This window comes from Filicampus tigris, chromosome 6, assembly GCF_054856515.1.
Source record: "Filicampus tigris isolate MCC_2025a chromosome 6, RoL_Ftig_1.0, whole genome shotgun sequence".
NCBI lineage: Eukaryota > Metazoa > Chordata > Actinopteri > Syngnathiformes > Syngnathidae > Filicampus > Filicampus tigris.
Window position 1 is genome coordinate 24216194 of NC_141222.1, and position 27172 is coordinate 24243365.

At 41.5% G+C, this 27172-nt stretch overlaps 1 protein-coding gene across 14 annotated transcripts in view; it reads left to right on the forward strand.

Moving 5' to 3' along the window:
• The window catches only part of adgrl3.1 (adhesion G protein-coupled receptor L3.1), a 158970-nt gene that overhangs the window by 95557 nt on the left and 36241 nt on the right, over positions 1 to 27172 (forward strand). For 12 of the 14 annotated variants that reach the window (XM_086033012.1, XM_086033015.1, XM_086033016.1 and 9 more), the window contains exons 8-12: positions 10268 to 10675; positions 11072 to 11175; positions 13513 to 13698; positions 15257 to 15295; positions 23578 to 23761. In XM_086033012.1, coding sequence (XP_085889138.1) covers positions 10268 to 10675; positions 11072 to 11175; positions 13513 to 13698; positions 15257 to 15295; positions 23578 to 23761 — 921 coding nt within the window. The remainder of the gene's footprint in view (positions 1 to 10267; positions 10676 to 11071; positions 11176 to 13512; positions 13699 to 15256; positions 15296 to 23577; positions 23762 to 27172) is intronic. The other 2 variants (XM_086033013.1, XM_086033026.1) reach the window with 1 other exon arrangement.

Genomic DNA, 27172 nt, shown 5'->3' on the forward strand with positions numbered 1-27172 from the left:
GTAAGTGCCAAGTAACTTACTGATGGACTGATTGATAGACTTACTTACTTGCTAACTTACGTACCTACATATCTATGACCTACACAGTTTCCGAGTGACTTAATTACTAATTACCTTACTTACCTATCTACAGTATCTACTGACCTACACAGTTATTCACTTACATTGTATTTATTTACTTACTTACTTACTTGTATACCTACCTGCTACTTGTGCCTACGTTTTTGCCCACCTAAGCACTTACTTACCTACCTGTTAACCAGCCTACATATTTTCCCAACTACTTACTTATTAACTTATTTAGTTACTAGTTAGTTGATCAGTTGCTTACTTATTTCAAGGTATAACATACAATTTGGGAACAAAAATGCACGTATTATTTTGATAAAAATTATTGTTTCACCCGTTCATTACATTTCTGTGAAAATGGGGCACTTTTTGTCCATGTTTCAATCACTGGTGGTTTGAATCGACTTTTTTTCCTCACTACCAAACCACAGCCCGATTGCAGTGTTGCGCTAAGGGGTGACCTCTTGAAGCAACAAACAAAAACTCAATAAGCGCCATCCCCTTTTGCATAGATGTTCAAATTGTCAAAACCGATATCCTCCATCACAGAGAGTAATCATCGTGTTTAATAGATGGCCATACAGGGGTGAACTCGACTTTGCCCTCCTCGCCACTCTGTCAGTTAGCGGAAATTTAAAAGTTCACCTCTCAACCCCTAATGGCTGAGATCACAGTGTCCCATTTCCTTGGGAAGTCAGGCATGGAGTAGCTATTGTCTTAACCCTCGGCCATTTATTTACTCCCTTCTTGTCCTCTCCTCTGCTCTCCTCTCCTGTTCTACCTCTTCCCCAGGTCTCCTCTCCTGCTGTCGTTTACTCCCCCCCTCCCCTCTCCCCCTCCAGTCCACCTCTCCTTCCTGATTGCAATCAGCCGGTAGGGATAAGCATGGCAGGAAATGTTGGAAACAAGCTTAAGTGGAGAGAATAACACCGGTTTATGGCTGGAGTGGAGAACCCTCTTTCACCACATCACTGATTACTCTGAGCCTCAGCACACACCAGTTTGTGTGTGTGCCCGTGTGTCCTTGAGCTGCTACTGCTGACTTCTTTTTCATCCAAAGTGTTGTGTGTGTGTGTGTGTGTGTGTGTGTGTGTGTGTTGGGAGGGGCGGGTTACATTTTAAAGTGATAAATCATATTTTGAGAACATTTGTGAATCTTGTTAAATCAAAACTTTACCAACATGCAAAGTGCGATATCACAATCTTACACCTTAATACTGCTGCTCTCACTTCTCTCCTAAGGGGCTTTATTCCACACTCACTCTCCTCTCCTCATGTCTTCCACTTGCATTCATCGCGTCTCTCCCTGCTTTTTCACTCGTCCTCTCCTCTACTCAACAGATTACGACGCAGTCTCCTCACCAGAGACTTTGCTTTAGAGAGTCTGGAACACCTGTTCTTTGCCTGCGGTGTGTCCTTATCGATTGAAAGGGCCCTGCCACGCCGCCTGTGCGTGTTTGGCTTCCACGCCGCTTCTCCATCTACCGAGCGGCTGGTGCCAAATTAGGCTGGCATATCCAGAACACCAGGGTGGAGGGGAAACCTACAGTTTTGTCGGAAGTGAATAGACACTTACACAAATAGGGAGCTCTATGAAAGACAACGGAGTAGATCTAAAGACAGAGTAGAAAAGTTACAGCCGACATACATTATTATTAATATTTTACCGATTACCGGTAACCGTAATGCGGACTTACAGAGAGGAATAACCATGGCCTAAAGTAGCCCTTCCATGTGTATGTGTAGGTGTGTGTGTGTGTTGCTGAAGTGCTTCCACACCATAAGCACGTTTCACATAAGCCATGTATTCCGATTAGAATGAATCCGAATGACCCAACCGACTGAAAATGCTCCATATAAACACCTCGTTCAGAATAAAAAGGCCAAATCTGAATGGAATTTTGTTCAGATTGACAGGGGTGGTATATTCCTAACGAGCATCATTTAAACAGTTCAATCAGAATATCCGAGATGCGTCCTGTCTGCACATGCTCTGTCTTGACATAAATGAGTTGTGATGTTGTTGTATATGCACTTTAAAATAGCAGCTCTCTTCCGCAATGGGAGAACTTGTTTTAAAGTACTTGCAATCTAAAAACAGTTGTCTTAAAAATAACACAATTTTGGGTCAAAAATGGACCGATCCACTGATTGGGTCAATTTGACCCACCTTCATGCGTTGTTTTTTACAAAACAGCCCAATTTTTAAGGTTGTTTTGCACAAAACTACCCATTTTTAGGGTTGTTTTCTGCCAAAACATCCCAGAAGGTTTTGTCAAATTGACCCAAGTAGTGGATCAGTCCATTTTTGACCCAAAATTATGTTATTTTTAATCCAACTGTTTTTAGAGTGTAGATCACATCACACGTAATCTTCATTCGGAATGATTTCAATCAGAATGACAAAAAAAATCTCCATGGAAACCCGGCTGTAGCGAATCAAAGGAGAAACTCTATCCAAACTATGACTCCAACCAATCGGCGCTAGCCATTCAGAGGCAGAGTAGGCTGGGCCGTGTCTGGTGTTTGAGTGACGACAAATCCTCATACAGATTGTGTATCTTATAAAATGGAAGCAAAATTCATTAAAAATGGTGAAAACATAGCATTAATTGAAAAAGGTGTTTTACAAAAAACCCGCTGGGAATGGCTCGAGGAGAAAAGTTGGAGATTAAAAAGCCTTTCGGAGGTTAGTGCCACAAATTGAAGGATCCTAGGTGTTAGCTTCCACAGCATGTGCTGAAGGAAATTGGTGTGCGGCAGCAGTGCGACGAAAGTGCTTGTTAACCAAGAAAAGAACCTCAGTCACAAAGCTCCTATTCGTGCTCTCAATCGCAAGTACATTGCCGGGATGCGCATCTCCGGCTGCCACAGTGGCTTCAATGACTGACCGTGACCATGCACGTTCTTAGTTGAACACGATTTGTCATTTAAAATTGCGCAGCCTCTGGTCAATCTTTGTATTCAACTTTTTGAAGATAAAACAGCATTTATTTAACTTGCCGGCAACCTAAACGCGGCTGAGAACAAATTTAAAAGACGCAATGAAAACTAAATCTAAGCCTCATTGTCCGTGACAACCGGAAAACAATCTTGATGGATTCGAATTTTTTAAACATGCCATTGTCAAGGATATCAGACTGCAGAGTTCCTCTCCTTCTCTTGGAGACCACAATTAGATAATAACCATTATAACAACAAAACAAAATATATTTTATCCAATACACCTTTTGGACAAGCGGTGGGCCTCACGCCGCAACTGACCTCAGCATGCCGTGCTTATGTAACTGAAAATCCAGTACAGGTTGGATGTGTTTGAAAAAGCAAAATCAAATTCATTAATTAAACGTGCATACAAAATTAGCAGTTGAACTTGTCAGGACCTGCCAGCCATTTGGATGGAGGCTTTATTAGCTGAGGTGGCTTTCTATCTCTAAAGCATCGCTGCTTTGAAGTGCTCCATTCTGTCTTATCAGCAAGCTCGAGCCACTCGCCACAAGCTGTGTACACGTGTGTTTGTGCGTGTGTGTGTTTGTGTGTGTGTGTGTGTGTGTGTGTGTTTGTGCCAGCCATAGGGACAGTGTGTTATCGCAGTCTGCAGCCCCGTCCAATGTTTGTGCTGCCATGCAGCCTCGAATGCTTTGTGTCCTCCAGTTAGATTATGGTTTTGCCTTGGAAGCGTCCCTCCCCACCCTTTAAGTGGTATGTGTGTGTCTGTATATGTGCGAGAGAGAAAGAAAGACAGAAAACAATCTGGCATTTCTGTTTAAGGATACTGCATATTGTAAAGCCCCGTAGCGCCACTTCCTTAACGCACCCCTTTTTTTTTCTTCTTTTTTTTTTTTACCCATTTCCTGTCTTTCTGCCTGTCTTTTCTTGACCATGCGGGAATCCTGCCAGGCTTGTTTATCTTCTCTCTTGCTCTTTCTTCCACCCCCTTCAGCCTTTTGGTGTTGACGATTTACAGGTCCTTTGTTTATTGAGTGAGAAGTCAACAAGAGTACTCCAGACTACAAAGTGCACGCGGGCAGAGATATATGCAGCCTTATAGCCGCATGGAGAAACATCACTACACAAACATACTGTACAGCACACACACACCCCAACATCAGGTCTGTCTACATGTCGGAGGGGGCCATGTTTTTTTTTTCAGGCTGACTTTTAGCCCTTTGGCGAGGTGACTTGTCTACGATTGCGAACCGACTTGAAACACTTGTTTGAAATGTGTCTTTGCTGTGGAACTTGTTTTACTGATGGGTGTAGCAGTAACAAGCTAGTCGGAACTAGACACAGTCCACTGCTGACATTAATGCCTCTTAGTACCGGACTTGGGGCCTTTCAGGATCTGGATTTGGTTCCAGAGCACAAAACAGTTGCTGTCCACTGCCTCTCAGCGATAGGTTACATGTAGAGAGCAATTTTTGCTGACAAATGAGGCATTGTATCTAAAATATAAGTTCTTATCTTGACCTGTGTATAAGGGTGATTTTCATGATATTTTGTTGTATTATCTCCCGGCGCGATTATGTCTCGCCTATGATTTCCGTCGAAAGAAAGTTTGGTATTGTCATCCTGGAACACGTAGCCCCGGGCGATATATGAACATTGCTGCCGCGCTTTCAACTTTCCTTGAAAGAGTTTGCTGCGGCATAATAGTTGATAAAAACAATCTCATCAAAAATAATTAGCCGCCCATCTGAAGGTTCTGATCCTATCACATCATTTTACTCAGCTGTCTGAGTCTCTTAAGTTTAATTAATTTCATTTTTGCCAGGCATGTGAAGAACTTCTAATCTATGTGATATTAAGAAATCTCGTGATATCACAGTTTTTTTTTCTGAATGCTTAAAGTCCAACAGTGATTCTTGTAGCACAATTTCTGAAACTATTATTATCGATCATCGCAAAACCACTCGCAGAGTTGGCAAAACTAAAAGCACAAACACTGCTTTGCAACGAGTTTGTAATTTTTTAACACACAGCTCACTTTTTTACACTCCTTTCCCAAAATATCAACACACACCTTGCAAAACTTTACCCATTCATGGCTATTATTTACACTATTCCGCCAACTGTCTTGCCACACTGTCACAGGAGAAATCTGTTTTGGATAATTAGTTCACTTTGTAAACAACCGGAGCACTATAAATAAGACACAGGTAAGCTGTCGATGTGGAGTGCAATGCAGGGAGCTGGAATGATGAGGAGAGAGAGAATTAGAGTAGGCTGAGGAAGAAGGTGTGGACGAGGAGGACAAGAGGCGGAAGTAGAGTAAGAATAAAAGAATTACTGATGACATCAGAGTTACAAAATTTGACCATGTAATCAAATATGGAATCACCCAGAGGGACAACATCATGTTTTATTTTCCTCTATTTACTCAGTGAAATTACTGTAAAATAAAACTTGAAATAGCAACCACTAAATAAATTAGAAACAAAGTAAAGTAAAGCTATACTAAAATAACAGCAATTTAAAAAAATCAATATATAAAAACAAATACCGGCTGTCCTTGTTATGCATGTGGTGGCCTCTTAGGGGCAGTGTGTTCACATTCAGAGAAGAAGGGTAGAAGTTGCGTTCTAACTCTATTAATATAATTCGTTCTTCATGTGCCTTTGAGTATTTTGTCACTTCTGTCGACTGAAAATGACATCACAACTGCTCAGGGCTCAGGTAACGACCCATCATGGCTCAGCTTCAGAAAACAGGTGAGCCGTGATGGGTCGTTACCTGAGCCCTGAGCAGTTGCGATGTCATTTTCAGTCGACAGAAATGACAAAATGGCCGCCCCCTGAGAGGGCTAAAAAGGGGTGGATTTTGCTGCATAACTCATATTCCACAAATGCAATATTAATCAGAATCTCGTGTTTCAACTAGTGGGCCTGCTGGGAACATATTCTTGAAAAAAACATGTTTGAGTTGATTTCCCTCCTTAAAGAATGCTCAGGGAGTTACAGAACCACATACACGTCACACGCTTGCTGCACAGGCAACGGGGTGCGTTCAGGCTACTTTCAGAACATCGGAAATAAGCCATTCGGCACGGTGATTGTGAAAAGCCGAAATCAGAATCACGATTAAATTCCGATGAATTTGCCCAGGTCTAGATGCAGCTATTGTAGTGAACGAAAATGATATCTCATGCTGATGTTATGGGCGTAATGCGCAACATAGAGCAAAACAAGCTAACAGCTTGGATAGCATTATTGAGAAAGCAAAGAGTTTACAGAGGACATTTTTTATTTTAGCTGGCCTCAAGACATGTAGTTAAGGCTTAAGTGCATGAAATTGTAGTCCCAATGACTACAACCCATGGCATTTATAAGGTATGTTTTCGCCCAAAAAGAGATGTGGGAAAGGAACAAATGCGATCAAATGAGAGTGCGGTTTGAACAGAAATCGGAGTCGGGGGGATAAAAGTGTGAACAAGAAAGTTGCGAGTGAGCAATCAAGTCAGAAAATGTCAGGTGGAAAATGTCAAGAGAGCAGCAGAGGAAAAGAAAAGACAGAGATGCTGTGGCCCCTTGCCTATGATGCTCGCAGGCTTTTATGTTGCCTCACCCCTAGCTGCCAGCCCTGTTTTCAGCCTTGTACTCAAATGACAGCAGACATCACCCTCAGACACACACACATACACACCCCAACACACTCACACCATTACTGTTGTGGCAGGGCTCCTAATCGCGCATCCCACACACACACACACACGCTTGTTTTTTTCGTCATGAGCGCACGCACACGCACACAGATTGACAGCTCGTCCCTAGGCCACCGCTGACACACATGATTGATGGCAATGTTCCGTGGAGAATGCATAAGGCAGGGCCAGCAATAATTCAGGAACAAGGAGCAGCTCTGTTTAGGTTGAGAAACACTCCATTAAGTTATGGAGAGAGAGAGAGCGAATGGACAAACTGTACAGCAGGATGTTTCACGGCTGTCAGTCAAGCAGGCGGGCGAGAGAAAAGCACAGAAGGAAGGTGGTTTTCATTAAAGTGCACAAGAAGGGTCAACTTCTGGTCACCATGAATAATATAGACACCCCCTCATTGCAAACACCCGCAAAGACCTTCTTCTCATTCCATCAACTCTTTTATTCACACCCAAAGGACTGTGCAAATATCGTTAAATCAACGGTAACAAGCATCGCCGCAAAAAAAGAAGGTGACGCGATGACCTCACACAGATTTCTTCCCCAAAAAAAAGCTCATTTAGCCGACTCTCATTACAACAGTAAACATGACAAGCAATCTCATACCAAGGCACCAGGGGAGAGGTCTGTGTATTTTTTTGTCTCGTTGGTTTTGTTGTTGTTTTGTGGTAAAAGCAAAAGATGGCCATTTGTCTTAAGTTCCTGGAACAACTTGTGGGGTTTTTAAGGGAAATGAATGATCTTTGTTTTTAATTGGAGAGGTGATTGCTCTTATTATGAGTGTTCTAATCGGAACGGGGCGTCATGGATCAAGTGGGAGAGTGGTCGGCTCATAACCCAGATGTTGTGGGTTCGATCGCTGGCCCTTGTGACCTTGAGCAAGATACTGAACCCGCAGTTACGTAAAGATGGTAGGCGCTATCGAACCATGCACACTAAAACCAGTAGATATTCCAATAGCTTCTTCCCTCTTGCCATCAATTCCCTCAAGAATTGACCCAAAATCCCATAGTGGCACTCTGCAAATGTTTGTCGATTTTGCATATCCCTGTGTGACAGTATTACTGGACCGATCATTGTAGCTTCAGATCGCTTCAAATTTATATAACTGTCGTTAATATTCCACAGCACTAGACTCTATTAAGTAGTGATTCTCGGTTATTTTCTGATAAGCCCCCCACCGATAATTTTGAGCCCCCGCAACTCTTTGACTATAAATAGTATCATTTGTCTAGAAAATTGTTAGGAATAAAGCTCTGCAGATTGACCAAATATACCGGAAATAGTAGTAGAAGAAGAAGAAGCCGTAGCCACTACCATGACAACAAAACTTCGCTTCGTCCATTTCTACTTTAAACGTTAGCATTATTTCACGTATTTTTCTTGTTTGTGCTGTTACGTCGAGTTAACACTTCCCTAATGACCAGTTCAGTCTTGCGCCCGCCATGTCTTTCGCTCGCTCTGCTTCTATTAGCTTCCAGGAATATCAGAATAGTGTATACTGACGTCACAGACATGCACGGTAAAGACGGTTTGTTCCGAAATTTCAACAACAATCAACACAAACCGCCCCTCTTGTTCGGAATAAAACTTTGATCGGATTGGGCTTGATGCGGTCATAATATTCCGAATGAGGCGTGCGCATCAATAATTTTTATTCCGATCAGGATTTTAATCCGAAAAAAATTATCCACAGAATCCTTATTAACATTATAGGAACATCAAAATTCAAAATTGTAGCTCCTCCTACCAGAGGCAAATTCCTTGTGTACTTTACATTATTGGCCAATAAAGATGATTCTGATTCTGAAATAAAAAATTACAGAGATGCCCTCCCAAGATCTAACTAAAGGTTTTGTTTGAACGCATTTTTAATTAAAGATGTGAGGTCAGGCTCTGCCTTGGCCTCTATGAAGGCAATGTGTAAATATTTCCCTTTATCTAACACTCTGTAATGCAATATTGATTTGCACCACACGGAGCTGCAGCAGCAAGTTCAGAGATAGGATGAGACAAGCTGCTATAGTATGTGCACTTTCGGAGACGCTGTGTATGAAACACTGGTTCCATTCTTTTCACTCCTGCCATCTCATCCATTCCTTCTTTACTTCTGAGCTCACTGTGAATAATTAAGATTATTTTACAATGAAATATTGACACTAAAAATGCCTCTCATGCATTACGGGACTATGCTGCTTCCCATGATGTCACTTTATCATGAATAATGCAATACACAGCAATATACTGTAATATGGCATTGTATGGTCTAGTACTTATAGCGTAGTATTTATAGTATAAGAATGTAAATTGAAAGAATATATAGTCTCGGAATACATAGTACATAACATATGCTGCAAAAAATGATACATAATGTGTTTGGTAAAGGGGACTTTAGTTTAGCATGGCATTCAAACAGTCTGTTTCAAAATCAACAAATCCTAACTTTTCAGTCATGACTTTGGTTTACATTTGACTGGGGATGTTTTGATGTCAGACCTCAAGAACTCCAAGTAGGCAACACACCAATAATATGGTATTTCCTTGTAAGCACGATGGAACAATGATTCTCAAACTGTGGTTTGAGTACCACATTCCACTCCCTGTAGTGGTATGCAAAAGAATCACTGAATGAAATATGAATGAATCACTGAATTAAATGCAAATAATCATGTTCAACTATTTCAAACATGAAGTACAATTAAATATATTTGAATGAAGTTTGGCAGCTATGCACACAGCAGGTTTAAACTTTTTGGTGGTTAATCCAGGAGGGTACAGTTTTTACTTTTAGTATTTTTTTTAATACGGTTATGTTTTATTCGATTTTTAAGTAAAGTATAGTTTGTCTTTAATATTTAACTTTTTTTTTTTAACTCATTCACTGCCAAGGACGTATTTATTTGTCTTTTCACAGTCCAGCCATTCAATCCCAGGAATGTATTCATATTTTTTTCACATGTTTTCAAATGTTAGGGTAAAAGAGGGTCTGAAAATGAGTTACTATATATTTAGGTAGAATTTTATTTAATTTGCAATTCATTCAATACATTTTGAATTGACTTGTCATTCAAATTTGGAACAAATTAATGACATTCCCATTCATTTAATAGGGGAAAGATTATTTGATATACAAGTGTTTTGATTTACATGTGTGGTTATGGAATGAGTTAAACTCATATCTCAAGGCACCACTTTATAGCATAGTATAGTATAGTATAGTAACGTCAGTGCAGTTTGTATCTGAAACTATTGTATTTTAAAACTTTGTAGGGTCTTATTTACTATAATAACCATCACTTTAATAAAAATAAAGGACAACAAAATACCCACCATTGTGGATCAAGGAAATGTAGTGCATAGTGCAAATCATCCGTAATGTTGTTATTCTTATCATTTTTGTTGAATTTTGTTGAACATTGAACATAAATGTTCCATTAATTAATTTAAATGTGTTGTGGATCATGTATGATAATGTGACCAACTGGGTGAGCTGCACACTTTGTACTCAACTTTTGCCTTTCTGTTGCCTTTCTTCCCACACAGACTTTCGCCCGCCCATGATCCCTCCTAACAGAGGAGGAGGGGGTGCAATCGGCGGGGGCTCCTCATCCTCAACCAGCCGTTCTACCACCACTCGCGCTCCCCCCTACTACACCACCCCGCGTCCTCTCCTCACGACCTCACCGGGACAACGATACCGAACCACCACAACGGTTCGCCAGCCTGTCATGAATCCGGCCGGCGGTTCACCGTCTGACACCAATCAGATCCCGGACACCAACCGCAAAGCCGGGGAACGCTACCCACCTGCTCAGGTCCCCCCGGCGCCACCACATCCCCCTGCCTTGCCTCCCCAGGACTTTTGTAGTCCGAGAGTGACGGCTGATATTTCGTGGCCTCGCACCCAGCAAGGCCAGCTCGCCAAGCAACCGTGCCCGGTTGGGACACTCGGTAAGGAACATCGATGGATGATGTCACTGTGTGAAATCTTTATGTTCAAAGTGTCTGCTGCTGATTAAGACTAATGAGGATTTTTACGCCCTTTTGGGAGAAGGTTCAAATGTTCCAAGGAAATGATCAAGATTTAACAGTGTAACTCCTCTTGGAGGTCAAGACTAAGTTTTAACAGGTGATGAACATGAAAAGTGAAGTGCCAGTGTTTTATACTGTTGGCCCATTCATCATAGCACACTAGTCGTGTACCTCCATGGGATACATTGTTCATGTTAATTTGGTTACATGACAAAGACCTCTCTCATACTCCCCCTGCGGGAACCACGCAAAGTGTTCAAGTCTTTCGGTGAATGTCAGCGCTGTCTCACCTTATTAGTTTTGCTGCTCTTGCAGGCGTGGCCACATACATGTGCATGGCCCATTTGGGCTACTGGGATCCGAAAGGCCCTGACCTCAGCAACTGCACGTCTCCTTGGGTCAACCACATCATGCAGAAAGTAAGTGTGGACTTTTTCCACCCGCCCTTGTGAGGATGTGTGGTATGATAGTTTCTCAGGGCATCATTTCTCACGCATGGAGATACAACGACCACTGGGAGTGATTTATCCCGCATGTATCAATCTCCATTTGTCAACCTACCAACAAGTGCTTGAAACAGATGAGATTGTATACAGCTGTTGGGGAGTACAGATTTCTCCAGGTTTTGCAGAAAGGACACCATTTGTGTTGATGGTTTTCTCTCCAAGATGCCAATATTGTGTGAATACTGTGAGACAAAACATGCTAGAGGCTAAACACGATGAGCAAACGCTGTTTGGAAAGGGAAGCTATTATTTCGCCCAGTCCAAACACTGCTGCTCCGATCGTCGACTTTGTCAGTAAGCTACGGACGTCAAACATTAAGCAGTTGCAGCGATGCATCCAATCAAGATGCTCTAATTACATACTCATTTTGTTCACAGCCATTAGGTTATATTTGCATGTAGACTATGCATTGTTGTGTCAAGCAGATTCCTGTAGGGTAGTTGGAGAGGAGCTCTAAAGGCAATCCTAACCTGGATGTGAATTTGAATGCTAGACATGTGTTTTCAGTTGGATGAAAAATTTGGAGGTGAACTAGTATTATTCCGCGTATGCCGCAATACCTCATCATTTTACCGTGAACAGTGGCTATTTATTCATTGCTATTAACAACGTATTTTTACACATGACCATAAAAAATGTTAAGTAAGATGTACGAGTGGCTACATGGACACTTTTTTTTAAATCCGATCAGAGTTCGCATTAAAATTATGACCGGATGCACTGTTTTCATGGACACTAAAAATATTGATCCGATTTAGGACTTGCGTGTTCATGCACCACACTTTCGATTGGAACAAATTATTTTTCCATGCGCAGATTCATCAAATAGTGAATAATAGTTTTAGTAATAAAACTGGTAATAGTAGTAGAAGACAAAACAAAACATCAACAAAACATCGCTCGTCCATTTCTACGTTAACGTTAGCGTTATTTCACGTGTTTTTAAGTTAACACTTCCGAATGGAGCGGCAAATGTACCAGTTCGTCTTGCGCACGCCATGTGTCTGCCCTGCTTCTGCTAACTTCCGGGAATAAAAGATACGCGTATACTGACGTCACAGACGTGCGCGGTAAAGACGGTTTCGTCCGAAAATTCGTCACAATATTCCGAATGAGTTGTGCACATGAAGCTGAAGCATTTTCATTCCAATGTTTCCATGTAAACGTCGCCAGTGACACCTGTGATGTGAATCACCGTCTCATGTCTTTAAAACTGCTTCACTGCTCACTGTTTCACCATTCACCGTGTAAATCGTCAGACTTGTATGCTTAGTCAGAATGTTAAATTGTAACCTAAAACGACCCGAAGCTAGTGTTGCACCAAGTACCTGTACCAGTACTTTATTGTAAATGTTAGGGGACAAAACTGATGCAATACCATCATTTCCAAATACCGGTACTTAAGCAAAAGCGCCAGCCGTCACACAGAAGGCGGAGGTCCATCCGTGAAGTGCGTCAGATTAAATGCTTGCCGTAAGAAATGGCTTGAATAAATAAATAAATGTCTGAGTTTTTATGTGTACTTTGCCACATTCACGGCCATCTAATTTAACTAGCACTATTTGCTTTTTATAAAGGACGGTGTGTGCACATTTTTATCTGACTTCCTCGCTCGCCCCCACTCAGTGGTGTGGGGCGCAACCTGCCCGTTGCAGTTTTTCATCCAGTGGTACATGTGAAATTATAAACATTCTTGGGTCACTCGTGCCACGTACCAGGCGGACGCTTGTAATTGAATATTTGTCTTATCATTTGTAATAAACTCTTCCTTTGTGGTCAAAATACAGAGGATCATCACGGGAGTAGTCATTGACGTCAATCGCATTTCGCACGTGACGTGATGGATTCAAAGAGCGCGTACAACGTGGGACATAATACACAGAAAAAACTCCATCAATATACGTTAAACGTTAATAACTCCCAAATATCCAAACATCGCTTGGTTCGGGATCCACTGTATGGAATTGTTTATCATGACATTGCCCAAGTGCAAACACAGTGTAGAGTGTGTTCTATGAATAATTCTGACTTTTTTTCATTTTGCTTTTCCTCCTAACGCCCTCTTTCCCTTTTCCTCTCTCCTGCATGTCCCTTTCCTCCTCTTTGCTCTCAACTTTCCCTGCAACTTTTTCTCCTTGCTCCAACTCCCACTACGTCGTCCCCAACTCCATCCATCATTCCCTATCGCCCAACCCCCGCCCCCCACGCCCCTCGCCCCCCCACTCCCGTGTTGCTCTGTTTGCATCCAGCTCCGGTCGGGCGAGACGGCAGCCATCGTGGCCAGGGAGCTGGCAGAGCAGACCAAAGGGCTCCTGCGTCCTGGCGACGTGCCTTCCACAGTGCGGGCCATGGCCCAGCTGGTGGAGCTGCTCGACGTGCAGCTCCGTAACCTCACCCCCGGGGGCAAGGACAGCGCCGCCCGCAGTCTCACCAAGGTACTGCGTCATAGGGGAATTACAGAAAATAATTACACATGGGAGCATTGGAAGAATGTATAGAAACATATAAAAAAAAATTTAAAAATTAAAAAAACATTCCAAAGAAGGATATGATACTAAAGATTAGATCACCGTTCGGATGCAGACTTCTGGTATTATATATAGACCCCTCATAAAAAAGGTTTTGCGTTCACTTGTAGGGTTGCATGAATGGAAACTCAATCCTGAGTATGCAGAGGATCTGTTTTATCGTCAGTGAACAAGGAAGAATTTAGTTCTGTAGTTTGTTCATGTAGGCATTCATTAAAGTGAGCCAAGTCATTGGGGACTCGCTGACTGGCTGCCTTGGCTGCCTAATTGACTGGCTGACTCATTTAATGGGAGACTGTTCCTTGATTGTCTTTGCTGAGGTCAACAGTGATAGGCCGACTTTGGGAGTGAGACTGGCAGCTGCTGCCAACTCTTATACACTCACTATTTCTTTTTTTCTTTTTTTTTTGTAACTTGACTTTCTGAGTCACTGGGCCCGCACCTATTTACACTCTCCCCATTTGCCTTTCTGTCTAACTGCAACCTGTGCCCTTTCTCCTCAGTTCTTTGAAATGAACACGCCAAAGCTGGTGCACAAGTGGAATCCATTAATATGTGCTTTACCGTTGACCAAATGGCTAGTTAGAGGTTGAATTTCCACAGGAGTATTGCTCACTCTAAGAGGAAAAGCGGCGCTCTCGCTCTCATTAATGACCCAAATACATAATTAAATCACTGCATGTTCAAATGATGACCATTCATGTTTGAGTGGATTACAATAAAAGCCATAATAGACTCAAAAGCAGATACAGAAAATGAATGGAAGAATCTGTGCTGGTGAAAAAATGGAAAGCAGAGCGTACCACCCTAGGAAAATGCCCGTTCGCTTTTGACTTTTTAATTAATATAATGCTCTGTTTGATGATAACAATCATACAGACAAACAACACGCTAAAGAGAAATGGCAATCGTGCCGTATCTCACTACACACACTACACAATACAAACGTGAATAACATTATAATAAGTTACATAAGTCATGTTTATTCCAGCATATCAAAATATTAAATTCGCAACATGTTGCTGTATATAAAACACACAGCGACGGCTTTAAATACACAGACTGACGTTTCTTGACCTAAATCTGTCTAACAACGGCAATTCATGGTGTGTCTTTATGAACTACGCTGCCGTAAAAAGTTCCCAAACTAAAATATGACAGACATTTTTAATTGGAGGGACACAATATATTTTTACGAGCCTTGTCTCTAAGATTGAGGTCACAAACAGTGTCAGTTAGGAGACAAACAACACAAAGTAGAAGAGAAATGAGGTTGTTTTGGGAGATGCGTTGAAAACAAAGGTGAGTGAGAAGAATAATGATCTATTTCCATTCCCCAAAGTCTACTTGAGTGATGTTAATGACACAGCTTTGTGTGTGCGTGCGTTTGCTTACCTTAGGCCACATGCGAGTGTGAGTTTGAGAGGTGTTACATCGCTAACGGTTGAATTGTTTGAATTTACAGCTTCAGAAGAGAGAGAGGTCCTGCAGGTTTTTCACACAGGTATTTCCGCTTCCTGGTATCCGTTGATTGCTTTGCCACACCCCGCTTTTTGTGAGCGTGTGCGCGTGCGTTATGTGTGTGTTTTTTTTTTGTTTTTTTTGTTTTTTACTTTCACGCTCAGCATGTAATTTATCAAGCAAGCCTGTGTGTGATATCACACATTTGCGATGCGCTATGTTGGTTTGTAGTACTCTGCAGCAGAGGTTTTTAGGAATGGAATTGAAACCCTTTGAGGAGGGAGGTAATTTAACTATGTCCTCGAACATCACGATAATAAATCATCAGCATCAATCACCTGACTCCTGCGAGTGTTGACAGTATTTTCATCTCCTCAAAGGGTTTGCTTCTTTTGTTTTCATTTCCATTTTTTTCCCCTTATTATTTGCAATCAGCGGTAACGATAAGAGACCATGATCAATATCAATAGTAGCTCATCTATTTTGCAAGACCGTGTCCTGGGTTGTAAACGGCCTGCCGGGAAGCAAAATGACTCGCTATCCATCTCCATTCATTGAAATGCCTCTGCTGCCACCGCTGCATCAGGGAAAGTGAAGTGGAATGATGGATAGTTTGATGCACACCGGTTCTTGATCATGGTCGTCCTCCTTTAAAATCATACTAACATGTGTCTGGTTTGCTCGGTGTCCAATGGCTTCTATGTCCTTGTCGCTCTTTGGATCGTGGTTGATCGTAGTTGCAACACACAATGCCACATGACTTGAACATGGTTTTATTTGTGCTAATAAGCATTGCTAGTAGCTAAAATGGCTTTCAGTCAAGTGCAGACCTTAATCAGACATAACAAAAAACACAATGTTCACTTTCATATGAAGAGTTCAAACACAAAATCAGACATCTTCATTTTTTTGTGATTTGAGTAAAATTTGTTTTTTTTGGGTGTTAGTTTGTTTGTTTATTTCTGTTTCCATGTCAAAGCTAAACAAATAGGATATTCTAAGTTAACATGAATTAAGAAATGAACAAGCTAATTTTGGAAAATTCACATTTTTATTGAAAAAAGTATTTTATAAGGAGGTCTTTGATTCCGTTTTCAGATGTGGGAATTTTACCATTCATTCATCATTCATCATCCGCCATATTTCGTGACGAACTGAATTGTAACAGTCAGTCCGTCATTTAAGTCGTTCGGGTAGTTTGTCAGAAGTCCGCTGGTCTGTCAGTCAATCCTCCCAAAAAAAACATCAGAAAAACGGGCTTCCGCCAGTGATGGACTGACTTACCGTCACTGATGGACGCGGTTAGTGACGATTACACTTTTATTCATTTATTATAATTACACGTATGAAAACCCACTTCCGTCATTCGTCAGTCCGTCATTTTGAAAAGCTATCCCATCATTCATCAATCATCAGCAAAACAGGCGTCCCACTGAGGACCAGTCCGTCACGCTGATGGAATGCCCACCTCTGATCATTTCATCACAAAACCAGACAAAACAATTTTGCAACTTTCAGCAGTAAAAATGTAATATTTTGTCTATAATAAATGTGATACCTTCATAATTTTTCATGTACAATTAACACCTTTAAAAACACATTTTGCCCCTTGCTGTCGACTGAAAATGCGTTCACTCAATCAATCAATCACGACTCACCTAATGTGCACAAGTTGAGCCGTGGCCACTGCTCGTCAATCATTGTAGGGCTTGGCAATTAATCAAAATATAAATGGTGATTTTGAGTTTGGCTTCTCTTGAACGTTAAAACGTTATAGTGTAGCGTATGTGATTCTGCCGTCCCTGAGCGTGCTCTAACGTTTTCAATTGATTTTTAATGCTACAGTTTACTGTAAAACTAAACACTTTTATATTTTAATATTTAATCTACAAAACATATTTCGATTTTAAAACATTGCTTATGCTAATGCTAAAGTCATGTAAAATCCCATTGACATGCTAAGGGGAAATTAGCATCGACCTCGGGAGTGATATTTGTTCAAACGATGAATATTCACACACAAACGCTGTAGAAACACATTCAGACATGTAGCTTAGCAATACCCAAAGGCACCAATTTTTAGTTAGCCCTTAGCTGCGTTTGAAAATTTTCAGACGAGTAAATTTTAGTATGTCTCATTGTGTGGCTGAGGCGTTCAACAAGGCGTGTTTCCTTTTACTGAGGCAGTTGTGACTTTCGGCTTGACTGTTTTGAACACAACTGTATCACCGTATTCTGAAATGGCACAGCGACCACCCCGATAGGAAGCGAGGCTATGCTAGTACCTGAAAGAGCCAATCGATAACCGCCGAGAAAGTACAGTGGGAAATTGGTGAACTATCTTTTTGTGTAATCCTCTTAACAAACAAAGAAACCAGAACGGCACTAGAATCCGGACTCCCTTGGAAGCGGTAATAACACAAAGACAAGGCACCACGGCACCTACCTCATCTGTGTGCTGGAGACAGCTTGCGGCGTCTCATTTTTGCTCTCTTTGCTCACACACGCGCATTCATACACACCCTTGATGGGCTAGCTCTTTTTCTCCTGATGCAGGCTGTTTTTCCCAACCTCCCCTCCTTTACAAAAACTATCCACGTCAGCACCAGTCAGCAATGTCACATCATAGAACATGGCGTGTAACTGTACGCATGCTGACACACACACGACACACACGCCATGTACAAATATCAACTCCCCGATGATCTTACACTGTCACATCACAGCGGCGTGCCCTATTTTTGATGCATTCCCTTCGATCGTTCACGTCCATCGGCTCCGCACCTTCAGGCGGCCGCTTCCGGGTTCGGAGCGTTGCATCACACACCTTCTGCGCTGGGTGGGGTGGAAGTGATCGATTATATAATTAGCCTCTGTAATGCAAAACAAAATTATAGCAGCAGTCCCCCACTCTGCCAGATAGAAATGTGCGTGATTAGGGATGTGGTGTGTTGCTGCCCTCTCCTCGTTAATTATCTGCAGCACTAATTGTCAAGTGAGGAGAGCGTGCAGGAGGTTTGGGTTCTTAATAGAGATGAAAAATAATTGAATTCTCTTCCCACTTTCTCTCTCTTCTTCTCTCACGCTCACACACACACACACATTCCGTTTGGGGAACTGGGGACTCGTTTCATGTATACTAAATTGGCAATTTATTCATGATGAAGTTGGTTATTTGAAGAGGCTTTGATGCTGCAGGCTGGGTGATGGAGGGAGGTAGCGTGTGCAAGGTGCACTAAGCAAGAGAGACAGAGAGAAAGAGTGATGGAGAGAGTGCGTGGCGGAAATTAAACAGAAAGACATTTGACTACTTTTCTATGAAGGCCCATGGGGAAAATTTGAAAATCAATGGATCGATTGTTGATTCGTTTTTGACGGCGCGCGAGAGTAAGAAGCAACAGCCAATACAAATGTGTAAAGCATATTGATTAGGATGTAACGATTCACTTAAGCCCCGATTCGATTTGACAATCAGTTCCCGCATTCGATTCGATCTGATTTAAAAAAAAAAAAAAATTAACAAAATGATTGACTCGTTTTATAACCGTAAGATGTTTTTATTTTAACATCTGAATTTTGTCCTTGTTGCAAACAGTGACTCTTTGTGATTTTACAAAGAAATTGAAAATGAACTAATCATTTTCACAGTTTTAACTACATGTTTGTCTTGTTATCAGTGTTTAATTAGTGCCAGAACTAAACATGAAAATAAATAAATGTACAATAGATTTGACTGTTGTCAATACAAATCTATCTTTTTTGATTAAAATTGTACTTTCAACACCTGCATTTGTTATATCAACCTGGTGTTGCGCATCGATTCTTTCATTTTTTGCAACGACGCATATTTTAAGCAGTTTAAATTTGATTTTAAATCGACTCGTTACATCCCTAATATTGATTGAATTTAAACTTTTGACAGTCAGCAAACAGTCGGGATGGGAGAATATTCGATTTTGCTCATTTTTTTTTTTTCTCGGAAAGCAAAAGCTGATGATGTCAGAGTCGACATCATCTTTGCTGGCCATTCAACGATCAGTTCCGTGCGATTGTCTGAATTCCCAAGCATCAGTTAGTATGTCGGAATGGAACAGAACGGGCAGTGAGGAGACAGCGTTGCTCAATGACAATGTCTAATATGCCCTCTATTTATGGGATGGCGGGTCAGAACATGACATGCTGTGAATGTAAAGCCCGATTTAGCTCTAAACTCGTTCTGTCAGAAAGGACAGAAGAAAAGTCCAACAACAAATGACAGAAAAGCCTGCTTCTCGGATGAAAACATTCTCCAAAACATGCACTTTCTTCAAGCGCAGTCAAGCGAGGAAGAAAAGATTTTTTTTCGACTTTTACATCCGAACGCTGTCAGTTTAAAAGTGCGCCTTGCCGTGCGCGAGCGTACACAACGGCCGTCCGCGCACTGGCGCTCGCGCGCGTGCGCGTGCGGCCCCCGTGTAGCTGCGAGAAGTGGAACAGGCCGCCTCTCGTCTGTCTTGCCGCTCTTGTTTACGCTGGATTACCCCAACGCTTCAAAGGATTTCACTTCTGCCCCATTTACTGGTGTGTGTGTGTGTGTGTGTGTGTGGGCGTGTGTGTTTGGTGTGCACATGCACATGCCTGTTATGTGCATACACGAGTGCAGAAATGAACACCCTTATCTGTTTCTGCAGAGTGAGTAACCCCTGAAAAAAAAGGCCACAATTTTAGCCCTGGAGTCGTCAGACTTGTGTAGATGTCACCAGAGGCAACTGTGATTTCAGGCATATACACACACACACACACACACACACACACACAAATATCAACTCCATGACTTTTTATGATGTGTAGATGCCTGGACCTCAAGGAAATCGCATACCTTTTTTCCTCAGATACCGGTCCTCCTCCTCTGCAGATGTAATCTCGGCACCGGAGAATTACATTTCAATGGCAAAAAAAAAATTATATGGAATAGAAAATGCAAGATAATCAAAAGTTCAATAAAAAGCTATGAGAAGTTTAATGAGACTTAGATGGGAGGGTGGGTGTCAGTTGGTGGTTATCTGAAACACATCAAAGTACAGCGTGAGCGAATGGAAAACAGAGACCGCACTGAGAATAGTCTCAGCAAGTGGAGCAGAATGATGCACTGCAATGCCTCTCCTCTCGAGCCCCGCCGTGCGTGCGTGCGTGCGTGCGCTGGCACACGCATGCACGCGCACTCACGTACGCACACATCTCATACATTTGTAAACTTGCATATTAAACAAAAAAGGCAGCCACACACTGTTTCTCAGAGCTTGTCATTTTTGTTTTCTGCCAGATTTCGTTCTCACTACGCCAAAGAAAGCACAACGAAATTCTGTAACTTGTTCTAATGTATACTGCGTACTATGTATCGTCTCTTAACAGCGAGAAAAGCGCGATTGTTGACAGACAAAAATGTGCTCCAATATCCCAAGTGGATGAAAGCACTGGGGACAAACCATTAGTATGCATTTGCGACAAACAAAATGAATTTGACCATATTTGGACATACAAGGTTTCTGCCGGACAGCGACGATACACAATTATCTGAGAAGTCCTCCGGACTTTAAATAATTTGAAGAAACAATGAGCTAGATTTTAGCAATGCAACTCTTGATGAAGAGTCAATAATTAGCCATTTTTTTCAACTGTTCTAACATGAAATCACTGTATTTAAAATCATTTTGTTTTAACAGAATAATATTAGTAACAATCATCAAGAAGCAGTAATAGTAACATTAAAATATGATCGAAATCCTAACACGATCCAAGAAGCAATACGCAAGAAAAACTGCAATGTTGACTTTACAGTTTCATTAAAAAAAAAGGTTATGCTGTCCATGTACCTTGCCCAAGTGCCCTCTCACATCTCTTCAAATGTGTCTTCTGTGTGGTGTCGTACAGCACGGTTGTTTTTTTGTCCTTGTGTTGCCATGTATGTCATATCCAGTGTTTGTGATATATTGAAAGAAATCATTGCGGATCTGGGAAGGTTGAATCAAGGGCCTTGTTACGAGATACGAGTCAGCGTGCTTTGTTGCAAATAGATTTTTGACCTTGGGAATTCATTCTGAAGTTCAGGGTGGGTCACCTGCAATGGATGACCAATTATCAACCCACGTTATGTCGGCCATGTTCAAGGACAGTCACATGAAATGGCTGATTTTTGTTCGTTTGCTTCTTTTTGGCGATGCGCTAACTTGACAAATAAATATGAATGACATTCGATGTTTCATTGTAATATGTAGAGCTGCCAACCAGGAGCTTTGCTGAAGCTTGATGTTGACTAAACCCTGAACATCTATTGTTTTTGCATGTGCACGGGTTTGCGCTCTTCATATTATGTCCAACTTCTACTTGTTTGCCGAATCACTGGCTTAATTAGTTTAGTTTACAAGCAGCCATCTCCAACTCATGCAACATGCATCACAGCTAATTAGCTGCTAGCTGGAGCGGGGCATCACACACTATAATTTTAGCATCACGGATTTCATACGTGATTATTTGCCGTCATGAATAAACAGAAAACAATATGGAGTGAATTTAGCCGCCATCTTGTGTGCTTTTGGCACATTAACATGCGTGCCAGTTGTCGCTTTCATCTCCAACAAGTTTTTTTTTTTTTCTGAGTAGAAAAATACCAACATGCATAGGTAAAGTGAAAACCTATCATTTTGGGTGGGATGGTACTTTTTGATGGAATGGAAAATTGTACTCATTTTGAACCAATCAAGCATGATTCTTGGGGTCAAAATTCAATCATCTGCAGAACACCGGTGCATATGAAAATGAACGTACCCGTCCGGTGCTAATCCAAATTCATATCGTTCGGCCTTGTGTCAGGCATCCACTCGACTAAGTGCCATTTATTTTTGTGTCCACTGCGGTCCCCTTCAGATCGACAATAAACTGACATATTTCACTCAGCTCCCCCACCCTGGCCATTCCTCGCCGGAGACCCCTTCTGCTTGTATAAGGCCACCTGCTCTCCTCCGGCTTCCTTTTCGAGAGGCAGCAAAAAGAGCGAGACGCAAGTGAGCGATGGCAGGACGTTTGCAGAGAGCTTGCTTTACAAGTCGAGACTGAGAAATAGAGGAAAAATTGAGAGGCAGATGGGAGGGTGCGATGTATGCCTATGATAGCACCTGCATTCGCTCTTCTACTTCTCCCAGAGGACGCCTGTCACCGTGGAAGCGCTGGACTGTTTTATCGCTCTCCCATGACTCCCTTCGTGTCTCTTCCACGTCCACCGAAACCCCCGCACACAATCTCGGTTTCTCTATCTCTCCCTGGGTCTTTCAAAATGTGTCTGAAATTGAGGAGGTGAATTCTTAAGAGCATGAAGGAATGTACGCTGGAGTCAAAATAAGTATTGTTTCAGAAAGCATATTTCTTCTACTCCTTTCCGTTTACCCGGCTAATAATTTTTAATTTGAAGCTGCTACGCATGGCCGAATGTGACCCAGCAGACAACCGCGTATATCATTTCTTCTCTGAACCATCCAGTAGAGCGCCATCTCAAAAATAGCAGCGTCTGTTTTGAAACATAAAAGATAGCCCCGCATGAAGCCACCATCAGCTCATTATGTGAGTTTGATTTTCAGAACAAACAGATGAAGTATGCTTAATGGCGATTTCGCGCGAGCGACCTTAGTCCCTTTTAATTGGAAAACTTTGAGGCAGGATCCAAAATCAACTTTTTCAGTATAGGTTAGGACCTAAAGCGACTCTGGTCCGGTTCCTTTGCAGTGAAGAAGGAATCTGATCTTGTTCTGATCAAATTGATAAAATCAGGTTATAGTTTAAAGGGCGCAACGGTGACCTAGCAACAATTTGCATTAGCATGTATGAGGATAGCAAGCAAACCGTTTGCTTGAGATGCAAAAATGCAGTCAGCTTCATTGGTATGCTGTCATCTGCTGGACTGGCCATTCGTGTGATTAATAAGAGAAAAAGTTTGGTGTGATATTCTTTTTTTTTTTTTCCACTGAGTGGAAGGCAACTGTACCTGGGGGGGTAAACAAGTTCATAAACGCAGCAAACGATTGGATCACATTTTTGAAAATGTGCTTTTTAACGTCGTTTTATTTCTTTTGCCATGCCTGCATGGGAATGCCGCATTTGCGTCCCTTACATTTTTGTCAACATAATTTATCAACGTGATAAATGAGTGGCCGCTACATTCCCATTGTCTTGTGTTATTGACTACACTTGTCACGGAACACTAATGTTACATGCACCCTTAATGGATTGGCATTAACTGGTCACGTTAGAATCATTTATTAAGTGTTTTCCTTCAATGTTTGTGCCGCCCCTCAGGCCATGGTGGAGACGGTGAATAATTTGCTGCAGCCGCGAGCCCAGACAGCGTGGCGAGAGCTGTCCACCAGCGAGCAGCTGCACTCGGCCACACTGCTCCTCGACACGGTGGAGACCGGCGCTTTTATGTTAGCTGACAACCTCCTCAAGACCGACACTGTACAGGAGACTACTGACAACATCCGTGAGTCGTTGTTTTTTTTTTTTTTTTTCTTCTTCTTCTTCTTCTTCTTCTGTGCACAAAAGCTCTTGAATGCAGACTCTCAAAAAGGAAAGTCATTCGGCAGTGGACAAAAGCTTTAGATATTAAATTCATTCTGCGGTATACAATGGATGAATTGGATGAATTCTTGTCTCCTAAGATGCGTTTCAAGTGCGGCTTGCTACCAATTAGTCAAAAACTTTGGACTTACTTTCATTTGCATTTCATTTGTTTAAAGTGGAAGTCAACCCAAACTTTTTTTTTTTTTCAAGAATATGCAGGTCCACTAGTTGGAACAAGGCATTCTGATAAATATTGCATTTGTGGAATATGAGTTAATCCACTCGTTTTTAGGCATCTCTGGGGGCGGCCATTTTGTCACTTCTGTCGACTGAAAATGACATCACAACTACTCAGGGCTCAGGTAACGACCCATCACGGCTGACCTATTTTCTGAAACCGAGCCACCATTGGTCGTTACCTGATCCCTGAGTAGTTGTGATGTCATTTTCAGTCGACAGAAATGACAAGATGGCCGCCCCCTGAGACGGCTCAAAAGGGGTGGATTTTGCTGCTTAACTCATATTCCACAAATGCAATATTAATCAGTGTTTCAAAAAGTGGCCCTGCTGGGAACATATTATTGAAAAAAATATGTTTGGGTTGATTTCCCCTTTAAAAGCCGATGCATCAATCGCCGGTTCAACAACTACGGCAGCCCGAAAGTGCAAAACACAACAACAAATAACTAAAAACAACAGCAAATCAAAAACCATTCACTCGCACCAACTCTTTCAACCGTTCATCTTTCACTCTAAGAATTTAATACGTTGGCGACTCTCATATTTCTAAATGGATACTTTTTGATTTTGCGTTTACACAGCAAACCAATAAAAATTGTATTACTGGATAGTTGCTTTGGCCAACTGTACTCCGTGGTAAGCTCCAATGTGCTTACGAACAAAAATACCACCCTGTTTTTACGGCTCATAGTAACCTGTTAGCAAGGAGGGGGGGAAATGAAATAGCTCGAGGATAAACATTTCTCAAATCTACATATGTGATTTAGGGGAAGTGGCCCATTAGGATTTGGCATGATGTGACAAGTAGTATTTGCATTCCACTGTATCATTGTGCCGCCCTGCGTTTAATTAGAAAAACAACTCTGGCAAATGTGAGGTGTTTAATGCTGTTAATTTTAGCTCTTAGAACGTGCCAACATTATTAGAGCACAAATTGAAAAGATAGAAAAGTTGCTCGACAATACTTGTGGCTTTGATACGTACGCCCTGCGCTGCGGAATCAAAGTAAATCTTTCATAAAGATCTTTAATTGCGTTTCACAGTGATTATCACATTGGTCTAAAATAATTTTGTCACAGCATGTGCAAGGGGATAGCGGGCAATTTACAAGATGCGTGCACATGTGTTACACTGAGCAGGCGTGTTTCTGTCAAAGACAAGGCAGGATGAAGAGCTTCAATGAGAAGCTTTGACTCCACTGAGACCGAGGCTGAGTGAACACAACGCAGAGAAAAAAAAATGACCTTGAGGCTTCCAAAGCAGGGAATGAATTTGTCAAAGACACCTGTTTTTTTTCTTTTTTTCTTTTTTTCTTTCTTCATACACAACACACACACATGCACATTTTTTCCAGGCAAAGAAAAACAAAGCTAGTTATTATAGCGTTGCGCATACCACCTTGGCTCCTCTGCCTCCCGCTCCTCCATCATTTCTCCCCATCGCATCTCACTGATCCCATCATTCTGAACAGTCGGCTGCAGAGGAAAAAAAAAAAAAAAAAAATCTGAAATATGGCCGGGTGAAAAGCCTGAAAGCGTCCATGCTCAGAACCTGCCTTTAATTGTCGTCCTCGTAAAGGGACGGAACTGTGTAGGGTTTGGTCCCCACTGCGCCATATCCTGCAGAAGATGTCATGTCAGCATTGTAAAGTTTTCAGCCACTAGCCACTTGGATTATTGTTCTAATATTTAAGGTGGAATCCCATGAAGGGCTAGCTAAACTTGAATATGACAGAGATTGCTTGTAGTCGCTTATGGTAACTGTTGGTTGTCGGTGCTTTGCCCATTTCGTAAGCGATCGACCCAAAACATGAAGGGAACTGTGCTGTATGTTTAAGTGACGACCTCTTTTGAATGATATCTTACACAAAGATGCCTTTTAGGTCAACTATCCGATCGGTGAATGCATCCTGTTCAGCATTCTACTGCATCAAAGCAAAATGTGTAACCATTCTGCTGTGAAATGTTATTTTAAGTATTGCTTTCAAAAGAAAATTCATAGTCGATTTAATGCAAGTAGGCTGCCCTTCCACTGCTGCTGCTTATTCCTATGAACTTGTGTTGTGAATATGTGCGTGGATATTAAGATAATGTACATTTAGGCCTGCACAATATATCGAAACGATATCATTATCATGATAATGGCTCATGCAATATGCGTATAGCAACGTGCGATAAATTAATTTGGAATCGGATGCGTTTATCTGACCTTGACCGATGAGATGCAACCTTAAACGTGCATCACCATCCATTAGAGAACAGTATCTAGGGGCATTAGTAATACTCAATAACTTAATTAGATAAGAATTCTTTGTAAATTGAGCCTGTTTATTTTTCCCCAAAAAGTAGTTCTTTCATTAGGTAACAAAGAGCTCAATTATTTAGGTACCTTCAATATCGCAATGATAAGGATAGCACAATATTCAACACCCATATCAGATATTGGTTTGATATTGATTAGGCCTGTAAGTATCGAATATTTTTAGAAACAATTATTTTATTGATTATTCCATCAATGAATCTAATAATCGGATACAATTTTATTTCACATGAAAGTGTATTCAAAACCATTATTGTTTGTTAACCAATTATTGCTGTTTACTTGGTATTGTATAGTGATGAAATCAGAGGATTTGGACAGCATTAAGTTCAATAATGGCTCTAAACGATAACTTGATTATTAAAATAGATGTTGATTAATTTGATAATCGATTCATTTTGACACCTATACAGCAAATTATATTATGCAAGCCAAGGCTTGATCTCTTCTACAGTGTTGCGAACTTGTCGGTCGCCAGACTTCAGACTTCGGACCAAAGATTATTGTTTGTGGCCAATTTTCAATCAGTGTCTCTCAAATTTTCAAAAATGACTGTTGTATATCAATGGGCGTACCCGTGTCAGTTTGAACGATCCATCTATCTATCCATCTATCTATCTAATACAAAAGGTCGAGGTAGCTCAGCGCATTGTAGTTTTTATATTTCTAACCGTCTACCTTAAAGTGACACTTTCCTTACTGCTAATCAGCGATGGCCTCACAGGAGCAAGACACGGTAATTTGTAGTTTGTGTGTTCGCCTTCATTTCATC